Genomic DNA, 12,745 nt, shown 5'->3' on the forward strand with positions numbered 1-12,745 from the left:
TAATTTTTTTTTTTTTTAATTTATTTATGATAGTCATAGTCACAGAGAGAGAGAGAGAGGCAGAGACAAAGGCAGAGGGAGAAGCAGGCTCCATGCACCGGGAGCCCGACGTGGGATTCGATCCCGGGTCTCCAGGATCGCGCCCTGGGCCAAAGGCAAGCGCCAAACCGCTGCGCCACCCAGGGATCCCGAATTCCAGTCTTAACCAAGAGTCTTCTTGGCACATTCCTTTCCTTTATGGGCTCTTTCTTAGACTTCTAAAATTCTGACATTTCCAGGACCGGCAGTGCCCTACCCTTATCTTCATCAGATTTCACCTGACCCTGAGTTCCTGGGGCAGCCATCTCCCCAATCACAAACTCCTCACTGCTGTTAGGGCTCTGTGCTGGCCCCTGACCCACCAAGGCTGTGTGTTTGACTGCTGGCTTTCCGGAGTGGCCCCCTTTCCCGTGGCAGGGCGAGGAGGGATGGGCGCCCGGGGCGCCCTCATGGCTGTATCCTGATGGGGTGAAACATGGGGAGTGGCCTGGGGTAGACAGGAGTACGGTCTCCATCTTCACAGTTACTGGGTGAGACAGGAGGCAAGGGAGAAGTACTCTGGGCACCATATAAAGCCACCCCTGAATCCTCCTGGCCCTCCCTCCACACACCTTTCTATTTCTAGCAGGAGGCCTGACACCTGCCACCAGCTGCATCAATAGTCTTACTATACCTTCTTTCTGCCCTGTCGTCCAACCCTGGCCACAATCAGCCATCTTTCTCAAACACAGATCAGGCCCTCTTGCCTCCCTAAAACCTTGAAATGGCTTCTCACAGACGCTAGAATAAAACCCAGTGCCTCCTGGTGGTCCTTACGGTCCAACAGCAGAACATGGCCCCTGCCTGTGATCTCCTCTGCACTGCAGGCAAACTCCTGTGGGACCCCTCCACGTCCCCACGGCCATGGGAAACACGCACTCCCGCCTGCCACTACACTCCCAAGGCCTAGGCACACATTAAGGGAGGACTCCCTCGCCACAGTTCAGGGAAGAGAGGAGGCCCCAGCCCAACACCTGACCATCTCTGACCATATGCCTAGGCCTGGCATTGACCAACAGGCCCAGAACCCCTCACCCAACTCACCCTGACCACACGGCAGGATGGCCACCCTCCTGCATCTGGGCCTTGGCTTGTGTAGCTCCTCCCACTTAAACACTCTTCCCTCAGACCCCTTCCTGGTGAGTCCTGTGTGCACCAAGGCCTCCCAGTGCTGCCTCTCCCAGAAAGCCTTCCCTTGTCTCACAGACACGATGGTGTCTCTCCCCGCCAACCTTAGACCTTTTTCATGCCCGAGGTGCCACGAGCAGCATCTGGCTCTGCTCTGCAGGCCTCAGACTTTCCAGCTCCCAGTGCCCCTGAAACACTTGCTGAATTGATTTGGCCACGCTGGCGTGCAAAGCCCTGGCCAGGCGTCTGGGAGGGTTAAAGGTTTGCAGAGGGCAGCTCCTGAGGATGGTGGCAATTACCTCCACATCGGTCTCATCACTGGAGCTGGAGGTCTCGCTGGAGCTGTCGGCCTGGTTGGCTGATGCCATTCCTAAGGGAGGAAGAGGGAGAGGACTGAGCACCTATCCTTCAGACTCCCCTCGCCAGCACTCCGCCACGCCAGCAAATGAGAGGCAGGTGTTGTGTTCTCGCCTCTCCCACGCAGCGTTTCAGCTCCACCTTTCCTGAAGCCCCACAGCTGAGGCGCATGCCACTCGTATCCCTGTGTTCCCACACAAGTCTCTGTGGCCCTGGGAAGGGTTATAATAGGTCCTAGCACACACAAGCCAGCATCTGATGGCTCAGAGATCTTCCTCCATCATCACACTGAGGCAGGCAGGGCAAACGCCTGTTTGACATGAGAAACTGAGGCAAACCCAGGCCTCTCAGTTTCGTCTCAGCCGCCATAGTGGGCCTGTACCCACCTGCGCACCATAAACTAGAAGATGATCCATCATCATCCAGGCTGCTCCAATTTCCCTGGCAAAGCCTGACATGTCCCTGCAGCAGACCCTCCCTCATCAAGGCATGGGGCTCTTACTGCCATGGAGACAAACTTCTGAATTCCAGAATGTCCCAGAGCTGGATAAAGCAGTGCCCGAGGCTTGCCTCCGCAGCCCAAACTCAGGGGGCTTGGCGTCTAGAGGTCAGGGCTGCTCACCAGGCTTGGCTGTGGTTCCGAGTGCCGGGACACTGCCCTCTTCCTCAGTTTCCGAGACCAGGATGGTATTTGCCGAGGGCCCTGCAGACTTCCTGGGTGATCTCCCAGACAGAATGTGGGCCACTGCCTTGGCAGAGGCCGGATGTGGTGTGGAGTTGACCATCTTGCTGGCTTTGTTGGTCTTTGCCTACAAAGAGGAGTGACAGACACGCTGGGTACGGCCTGCTTAGCAATGAGCATACACCTCTTCCCAGCTGTGCAGAGTTCGGGCAAATTACCTCCCTCAGTCTGCTTCTTCATCTTTAAGATGGGGCTGACAGTGGTACCTGCCCTCACAGAGGCAGGGAGAAAGCCTAATTACAGTTCCTGGGACACAGCAGTCACTTGTTAAGCGGTAACCAGCAGTCTGCTGTGGTTCTTATCACTACTTCTCATGGTTGCTAGCGTGCCAGGCAGCTCAGGGACGCGTCCTTTTTGTGTCTGTTAACACTGCTTTATGGACTACCAGCAAATGGTATTCCACTCTCTAAGTGGTTTCAGTCTAGAAAATGATCTTTGAGCTTTCAGAACCACAGGTGTCTTAGTGCTGTGGTGCCCCCACTGCCTCCCAGAGTGCTTGGAAAATAACTGGATCAGTAACAAGTTGTTGGCTGAACAGGCCAATGCAGGGATGATGGGAGTGGGGGGATGGGAGGGAGCTATTACAGATGCATATTGTGCCCAGGGGTCCAGAGCAGTGGGCAGTGTCCCCATCTTATGGAAAAGGAAACTGAGGCCCAGAGAGGTAAAGAGACACTCTAGGATCACACAACTGGTGATAAAGGCTAACATCTGAATCCATGTTGGGCAATTACCCACAACACTATCCTTCTCTGATGCAGGGGACTGTCCCCCCATAGGGCAATTCACTCCCATAGGCCAGAGCTGGTCCTACTCACCACGCCTTTTTCTTTTGTGCTTGATGGCAAAACCGATCCTGGAACTGAGGAGTTGGTAGATGCTAGTCTTGGGGCTGCAAGATAGGAACATCCAAGGGATGAGGCAGATGAGCTTTTTCTCATTTAAGAACAGCCAACAGGTCTCAGCTCACCGAACAGTGCAATTGGAATGGCTGCCTGGTCCTGGCATGAGGATGTGAGGCTGAGCCCAGACTCACGGAAAAGAGCTGGGGCGGGGGGAGTTGGGAGGTGGTAGTGGGAGTGATGTAGGCAGGAGCCACATCCAGAAGGAGCGAGAGAGCTGGGCAACACAACAGCCACAGGTCCACATCCCCCATGGAGTCCTGAGACGCGGAAGCCCCACGAGAAAAAAGGGCCGGCTCACAGTTGGGCTGCATACCACTCAACGGCATGGCACGACTTCAGGGCGGGCCACCACACCACAGCCCAAGGGCCACCTAGCAGGACAGGGACAGTGGCAGGCCAGCCAGCCCCGAGACCACAGAGAAAGCTGCTCAGGATGTCAACAGTTTCTAGTGGAAAGGCAGCTGAACCATGGAACTGGGAACTAGTTAGATGTTGAGACCTAGATTCCTGGTGCTCTTACATCAGGAGGTACTGTCTCCCCAGACCTCAGACCAGGCAATATTTCTAGGGTGTGCTGTGAACCAGAGAGGACACTGAGGAGATGAACTGCATGGTCTAACTCTCTTCCGGGCATTTAATTCCATCTCCTTCTCTCTTTAATTTTAGACACATTTGTAAGTAGAAGTACAGTGAACCATACAGCTCCAGCCATTACCAACTTGTGGCCAATGTGATGTCGAGCAGCCTCTCTGGCACCCTTCCTCAACAAGGAGGACTCTGAAGAAAACGCCAGCCATCGTATCACGCTGCCCACAAATATTTCCCCATGCTTCTCTCGACAGGGACTCTTTTAAAAAGGATAATTCTGATCCCATTAGCACAGGGAAAATTCATTAAATATCACTAAATAAAATTCATTAAATACAAATTCATTAGCGTCAAACGTCGGTCAGTATAAAATTGGCCAAGCTTTATACATAGTGCCTAGATAGGGGCTTGCGCACATATGCATGGCTGTCAGCAGAGATGCAAAGGGAGGTTTCAAAGCTACCTGCCAGGATATATTAAAGGGGCGGGGGAAAGGGAACCAGGATAGGATAGAAAACCTCTCATTTTTTTCCCACATGCTTTTGTATTGGTTCAAAGTGAACTTGTTTTGCATTTATAATTTTAAAAGATTAAGAAAGCATCAGAAAAGACCCCGAATAGCCAGGGGGATATTAAAAAGAAAACCAGAGCTGGGGGCATCACAATGCCAGATTTCAGGTTGTTCTATAAAGCTGTGGTCATCAAGACAGTGTGGTACTGGCACAAAAACAGACACATAGATCAATGGAACAGAATAGAGAACCCATAAATGGACCTTCAACTCTATGGTCAACTAATATTTGACAAAGCAGGGAAGACTATCCACTGGAAAAAAGACAGTATCTTCAATAAATGGTGCTGGGAAAATTGGACATCCACATGCAGAAGAATGAAACTAGACCATTCTCTTACACCATACACAAAGATAAACTCAAAATGGATGAAAGATCTGTTAGACAAGAATCCATCAGAATCCTAGAGAAGAACACAGGCAACACCCTTTTAGAACTTGGCCACAGCAACTTCTTGCAAGATACATCCATAAAGGCAAGAGAAACAAAAGCAAAAATAAATGATTGGGACTTAATCAGGATAAAAAGCTTCTGCACAGCAAAAGAAACAGTCAACAAAACTAAAAGACAACCTACAGAATGGGAGAAGATATTTGCAAATGACATATCAGATAAAGAGCTAGTATCTAAGATCTATAAAGAACTTATTAAACTCAACAGCAAAGAAACAATCCTATCCTGAAATGGGCAAAAGACATGAACAGAAATTTCACAGAGGAAGACACAGACACAGCCAACAAGCACATGAGAAAATGCTCCGCATCCCTTACCATCAGGGAAATACAAATCAAAACCACAATGAGATATCACCTCACACCAGTGAGAATGGGGCAAATAAACAAGATAGGAAACAACAAATGTTGGAGAGGATGTGGAGAAACGGGAACCCTCTTGCACTGTTGGTGGGAATGTGAACTGGTACAGCTATTCTGGAAAACTGTGTGGAGGTTCCTCAAAGAGTTAAAAATAGAACTGCCCTATGACCCAGCAGTTGGACTGCTGGGGATTTACCCCAAAGATACAGATGCAGTGAAATGCTGGGACACCTGCACCCCGATGTTTACAGCAGCAATGTCCACAACAGCCAAACTGTGGAAGGAGCCTCAGTGTCCTTGAAAGATGAATGGATAAAGAAGATGTGGTTTATGTATACAATGGAATATTACTCAGCCATTAGAAACGACGAATACCCACCACTTGCTTTGACGTGGATGGAACTGGAGGGTATTATGCTGAATGAATAAGTCAATCGGAGAAGGACAAACATTATATGGTCTCATTCATTTGGGGAATATAAAAATTAGTAAAAGGGAATAAAGGGGAAAGGAGAGAAAATGAGTGAAAATATCAGTGAGGGTGACAAAACATGAGAGACACCTAACTCTGGGAAACAAACAAGGGGTAGTGGAAAGGAAGGTGGGCGGGGGATTGGGGTGACTGGGTGATGGGCACTGAGGGGGGCACTTGGCGGGATGAGCACTGGGTGTTATATATGTTGGCAAATTCAACTCCAATAAAAAAATAAAATTAAAAAATTAAAAAATAAAAGATTAAGAAAGATAGAAGATATATGTTCAATATGATTTTGAATTTTTTTAAAAACATGTCCAGAAAAAAAAAAATGCCCAGGAAAAATAAATGGAAGAATAATTTGCCAAATCGTAGGTGGCAAGAATATGGGTAATTTTTTCCTGCCTTTTTAACCAGTAATTTTCATATACCCTCTAATGAATAGCCTATGATGAATCCTGTATTTCTTTCACAATCAGAAAATACGTTTAAAAACCAAGAAATTACCTTCTATGTAAGTAAAGCCCAGTAACCTTGCAGAGAAAAAGGACGATTCCACTGTGGAGTTACAACTATGTTGGTTGAAGCACAAACTGTCTCGAGGAATTGGGGAGAAGGGGCTGCAGAGGCCTCACGGGGTCACCCCTGCCAAAGCTCTGAAACCAGAGCCCCTGGGAACACCTTGCCTGTGTTAACTCCAAAACAAGAAGAGCAGCCCCTCTTTCAGCAGCCCAGAGGCCACACAGAAGAGGTGCCTGCTAGCTGTCCTCTGAGATCCTTCCAGCAGATCTTCTACAAATGTGGGCCTCTTTCCATCTTTATCAGAAGCATCCAGGGGCTTATAACAACATAGCTATTGTACCCCAAATTAGACTGTAAGGGCCCAGCTCTGTTCTTGTTCGCCACCAGAATTCCAGTACCTGGGACACAATGTTTGGCACAAGAAAGGGCTCAACTAAATACTGCAAAAGGTATGTGAGACGCTTCCAATCTCTCTCTGAAAGCTCCTGGTCTTCCCAGGGCTCACTGGAGGAGAAGCTGGAGGTGGACTCTCCCCCTGGAACAATCCAATATCTGAAAGCCTGCTCCCCAGAGCTACAGGGCCCTGGGCTGAGCACTGCCCCCCACACCAACAAAGCCTCCCCCAGCATGCAGGACTCTTACTGGTTTTGGTGGCTTCAGCTTCTGTCTCCTCCTCCTCCTCCTCTTCTGAGCTCTCTGAGCTGCTAATGGGGTCTGACACTCGGGTCTTCTTAGCCAGCAGCGCTGCATCCTCCTCTGCCTTCCGCTTCTGGCCAACCTCTGAGGTTCTGCAGGACGAGGGTGACTGGCTATACCAACCAGGTGGCAAGGGCACCTCCAGGAGATTTAAAAAGAAAGACACCCACCTCCTCCCTCAAAGGAAGTATGCATACAGAATTTGAAAACACGGTGTAATATACTTGTATTCTGCATCTTCACCCATTTCATAAACTATTTTTATAACTATTAGTCTTCAAAATAATCAAGAAGGGTTGATAATATTATATAATGACAGTGGCTAACAATCACTGAGTGGGAATGTGCCAGCACCTGTAGGCTGCTCATAAGAGCCACCCAGGCTCCCCCTTCTCCAGAACTTGCAGCACCTGCAGTGCCCTCTTTCTGGAAGACTCTCCTTAGGTCCTCTGGTGCTTCAGGCCTCAGCACCAATACAGCCACCTCAAAGGCCCTTCCCCTGCCCCCCAACATTCTCTGCCCTGCCATCCTGTTTCATTTTCTGCAGAGCACTTTTCTCTCTCTTGTTATTCTACTTACTTCCTGCCTGACTCCCCCACCGCGTGGTCAAACCTAGCAGAGGAGGGGAGCAGTGCTGGCAGGAACCTCTGCTGGCTTACTATGTATCTTCAGCCTGTAGCAGACATCTCAAGAAACTATCAACTAAGTGACTTGTGCTCAGGGTCAGAGTAAGTTTGGGGCATGGGCAGGAGAAGCACTCTCCTGGTTGAGCAAGTACCATCCCTTTGACCTCACCCTCCCACCCTGAGGTGGTGTCACTGTCTCTGCCCCATGTTCCCCAGCTGGGATAGATACACTCTGCCATAGTTTGGGATGTGGATCCCTCATTCCCAGGAAGGCTACTTTGTTGAGACTCCTCTGAAAACTAGGTTTCATTTATTACACATCAATTCATCCTGCCCCTCTCCTCCCAACAGAATGTAAGTTTCACAAGGGCAGGGATTTTTCTCTGGTTAGTTCCAGGTATATCAAGAACAATTCTGGCTCACAGTAGCTGCTGCTCAATAAATTTTGGGGGGCGGCACGGCGGTAGGGAGGATGCCTCCAATGGTCAGGTTTAGCACCTTATTTACTATCTTTATCTTACAGATGAAGACATAGATTCAAGGAAGCCAAGTTTGCGCAAAGTCATACAGCTAGCCCCTGGGTTTGAACTTTGCTGGGAACCATTAGGCCAGGCTGCCTCTAGTGGGTGTGTGAGGTCCTCATTCCATTCAGTCCCCCTCATCCACAGAAGGGACCAGTGACAAGGAAGGACTCACTGGAGTGGTTCTCTAGGGAAGGAAGTGCTGTAATATCCAGACACCTGGGCACGCTGAAGAGGGTGAGGGAGAGGGAGTGCAGGCATGTACTGTGCTCTTAGCAGCAGAGGACAGCAAGAACTGATTGCTGACAGGGCCCTCACAGACCTTAGCTCCCACCGGAAGCTGGATCTCTTGCGCACCATTCTTGCCTTTACTTACACAACTCTGAGGACAGGGAACCGTAGCCTACCTCCTTCTTGGATAGCTTCTATTCAGAAGCTGCAACCCGTCTCCCTAAAGCGGTACTTCTGGGTCCCACTTCAGTCTCTCAGAGCCCCGGAGAATACCCCACTCCCTTTGTCTTCAGAGATGCACAGACACATCACCTGTCCCTTTGCCTGTCTTCTTGTCAATCCTGGACAATTCAGGATTTTCTAATCATTCCTCATGGGACATGACAGCAAGTCCTTCACTCCACTCCCCTGGTTGACTATGGTCAGGCCAATTCACAGAGAGAATGGTTATCCCCTCCCTCCGTCTCAAACCAATCCTCTGTTGACAGGTCCTTGGATTATCCCCCCTTTCCTTGTTTCTGCATGTTTCACAGACATTTCACACTCAACATTCCTCCCTTTCCCTCCATCTTTCCCTCTAAATTGGGTTGGCTTCCTGCTCCATGCTCAGGCCCACATTCCATGCAGGTGCACAAGCCAGGCACCAGGAGTCAACAAGACTGCCCCTCCAGACCATCCACAGCTCCTGGTCTCGTCCCCTAATATTCCTGGAATCCACTGTCTGACTCTCTACCCCTCTGTTATTCCTGTCTCAAGCTCCATCAGCTCTTGCCTAGATGATGGTGTCCACAGCCCCAACCAGCCACGCCATCCTGCAGAGTGATCTCACCCATCTCTACTTCACCCTTTCATGGCTCCCACTGGTTTTGGGGCAAAGACACAACTTCTCACCATGGATGATGAGGCCTTGCCTGGGATGGGCCCTGCCAACCGTCCAACCTCCTCTATCCTGTGGCTGCAGCTACAGGTCTCTACATCGGCAATTTCCCCTGCCAGGTCTGCTCCACCTTCATCTCCAGACCTATTGCCTCGTTCACTCCCCCATTCTCTGCAGCCCTTAAATCAAAGGTCACCACAGGGAAACCTCCCCTAAGCCCCCAACCCCCCCAAACCTCCCCCTAAAGACGAAATGAGGCTTGGCTAACCTGTTTATGGGATTTGTCACTGGGTCCTTTTTCATAATCTTCACTACCATTTTAACTTTACATTTATTTGTTTCAATCTTTGATGCATGCCTACTTCCCTGACTCCAATGTCAGATCCAGGAGAGAAGGAACCATGTCTGTCTCACTCAGGACAGTATCTCCATACTTAAAATAGGACCTGGCACTTACTGGGTAGGAACTCAACAGATGTTTGGTGACTGAATGATTAACAAGCCACTGAAAAGCTGGGGTCCTTACTAGCACTGATCACACCTCTCTCACTATCAGACACCCATACCTGTGACCTGGCTCTCAGGAGCGATACTAGCGTCCACAGTCGGCTATGCAGCCAGATTGTAGACCAGATTAGCATCCTAGCTTATTTCAAGCTGATGGTTTGGGGTATCCCTATTCAGACCTGCCAGACTTACTGTTGCCAGTGAGTATAGATGTCCATAAGGGTCACAGGCTGAGTCAGGAAACTTTTCTGCGGAGAAGCAAAAAGAAAGCAGCAATTAAGCCCCTAGGACAATACAGGTCCTCCTTGGGCCCAACTCTCCATGACCTCATGGGAGGCTTTTTGCTCTGAGAAATAGGTCTGCTTGGCCATGTTAGTACCACTCAAACCTTCCAGAGACAAGGAGGGTAAGTACTTCCAGATAAAACCTTTTAAGATAACATGTTAGGGAGAGGGACCTCTGGGAGACTGGAGTTTGAATGTTCCAGGCTAGCATTTATCCAGCAGCCCCCAACTTCCCTGGTGCTCTCCACACTTAGAGGCCACAAGACAGGGCTCTTCTCACCCCTGACCTCTCAAGTCTTTTACAGGCCAGGTGGGGCGATCTTCCCAGGGTCGTACAAACCACAGCCCAGACATCCAAGGCACCCAGGAGGCACGACCGCAATCCATTCATCCACTGGGAAGAGACTAGAACCAAATGGTGCCAGTTTCTTGGTAGAAGCAGAGGGAACCAGGTGGAATCCAGTCCAGTGGAGCCGAGGCCAGATGACCCACTCTGTAAATGTCAAGAACCCAGGGTGTCGAGTGCCCCAGGGAGGTTGAGCGAGCAGTGTGAGGTGAGGGCAGCATCTGAGAATCTGAGATCTGGGCAGAATGGCCAAGAGGGTGCATATGGAGTCAGGCAGAGTTGCTCTGTTAACTGGCTGGGCTGATCTCTTCACCTCTTCAAACTTCAGGCTCCTTTATAATACGGGGATAAGAGGAGCACTCGCCTAGCAGGAAGCTATCAGGCCTGAATGAGATATTCTAGCCAGCGCGCCGCACATGAGCTGGTAATACAGATTCCAATCGCCAATTTCACTCTGCTCTGCCCCAGACACACCTGCCTCCTCACTGTCCTTCAAATGTGTCAGGCCACCCACCCCATCAGGGCTTGCTACTCTTTCTGTCTGGAATGCTCTCCTGCTAACTGCATGGCTCGCTCCCTCAATTCCTTCAGGTCTCTGCCTTCTCAGAGGTGAAAGTTCAGGTGAAATGTCAGGCCTTCAATGGGGCTTCCCCATCCTCCTATTTATAACTGAACCCTGATATTCTTTATCTTCCTTGCCTGCTTTATTTTTATAGCTAACACCTAAGATCACCTGACACACTCTATCATTAACTTTCTTCTTCTTCTTCTTCTTTTTTAAAAAATATTTGTTCATTTACTCCTGCTACAGTACAAGTTCCATGAGGACAGGATACAGGATACTTTCGCCTAGACAAATGCCCCAAAGAAGATGGGTACTATCTCTTGCCCCACTTACCTGTTAAGTGATCTGAATGGAGTAAGAAAGCAAAAGCAATCAAGGTCGAGAGGGTGGAGAAAAGCTTGGATAATAACGTCTTAGGGCCCATCACCCTTTAGGGAGATTCTGGGAGCCACGCATCAGGACCAGACCCCACGCCACAGCCAAAGGGATGACTAATCAGGTCAATATCCACTTTGCCAGCTTAAAACCCTCCAGTGGCTTACCGCTACTCCTCAGATGAAGACCCAACTAACTACAGTAGGGCTCCAGCCAGCTCCCCACCTGCTCTGTCACCCTGTAACTCCACACTTCAGCCACAATAGACTTTCCAGAGGCCACTACAAATGCAACAAGTTGCCTCCGACCTCAGGGCATTTGCACTTCTGCCCGGAATATCCACTTCCCTTCTCTTAGGTCTCAAATCAGCATCCACATCCCCAGGAAAGCAATGCTGGGTATCCCTGATGTGGGCAATTTGCCATCCCTGTCTTATCACCCTATGCTTCTCGTTTTTGGCACCTAACGTGTTAAGTGTACAGTTACCTTTGTGATTCTTTGATCTGTGCCCACCTCCCCTACTAGATTCAAGACTGTAGACCCTGGGAGGGCTGGGGGACCTGCTCAGCCTTCTATCACCAGCACCCTGGGCGCCAGAGACAGCTGCGGGGAAAAAATGAAGTAGGCAATGACTCCACCACAAGCTCGCATCCCAGAGCTGTCTACCTCGGTACGGGAGGGATGAGGGCCTGAGCTTCAGCTCCATTAGGGGCCACTGGCCCCTCCTCTTGGCGCTCCCTTTCGCCGCCTCCCCCTTCCCTGGGGTGCGGCCGCAATCCACCCCTCCGACAATCGACGATCGGCGACCCGACCCTCCAGCCCACCCGCCGTCCCGGGCCGAGCTGAGCCACGTGGCCGGGACTTGGGAAACTTTAAACCGCCACTACCAGGAAGGGGGTGGAGGTAAGGGGCGCGGGAATTACAAAGCCCTGCGCGTCGGATCTCACACCCCGGCCCGCCCACGGCGGGGCTGGGGAAACTGAGGCCCAGGGCAGGGAGCCACAGGGCGGCAGAGGCTGCGGCTCCTTCGGGACCCCCGGCCGCCCCCCGGGGCGCCGCAGGGTCGGGCGCTGGGCGCCGCCAGGCCGCCGGGGGAGGGGGCGCAGGCAGCCGCTCTCCAGCCCTTCCTGCACGCGGCCCGAGCGCACGGCCCGCGCACGCTCACCTGGCCGCTCTGCTCCTTCACTTCCCGCGCCGCGCGCACGTAGCCCGCCTGCAGTAAGTGCTGGTAGATCAGGGGAAGGAGCTCCCGGCGCTTCCTGGCCTCGGCCATGCCGGCGAAACTCGGCCTGTCCGCTCACCTGCACGCCCCCCTCGGTCCCCGCCCGCCACTTCCCTCGTGCCCTTGGACCTCGCGCGCCCCACTTCCGGCTCCTCTTTCTCCCGCGCCGCGCGGCGCGCCGGGAAATGTAGTCTTAGCTCCTGGAGCGGCCGGCCCCGCCCCGGCGGCGAAAGGGGCGGAGGCTCGGCGAGTAACAAGGCTTCCCATTGGCGGGGGGCGTGGTCCCGCCGGTCCCGCCTCCCGGCCTAGAGAT

The 12,745-nt window shown here is 51.3% G+C and overlaps 1 protein-coding gene across 1 annotated transcript in view; it reads right to left on the reverse strand.

The window, feature by feature from the left end:
• Window positions 1-12,523, reverse strand: part of TCOF1 (treacle ribosome biogenesis factor 1) — a 39,499-nt gene extending 26,976 nt beyond the window's left edge. The window contains 6 exon segments of the mRNA NM_001003057.1: window positions 1,506-1,576; window positions 2,186-2,372; window positions 3,124-3,197; window positions 6,825-6,970; window positions 9,833-9,888; window positions 12,376-12,523. Of these exon segments, the coding sequence (NP_001003057.1) occupies window positions 1,506-1,576; window positions 2,186-2,372; window positions 3,124-3,197; window positions 6,825-6,970; window positions 9,833-9,888; window positions 12,376-12,483 (642 nt within the window). The 5' untranslated portion in view covers window positions 12,484-12,523.
• Window positions 12,524-12,745: the final 222 nt, after the last annotated feature.

This window comes from Canis lupus, chromosome 4 (genome assembly GCF_011100685.1).
Source record: "Canis lupus familiaris isolate Mischka breed German Shepherd chromosome 4, alternate assembly UU_Cfam_GSD_1.0, whole genome shotgun sequence".
NCBI classification, from domain to species: Eukaryota; Metazoa; Chordata; class Mammalia; order Carnivora; family Canidae; genus Canis; species Canis lupus.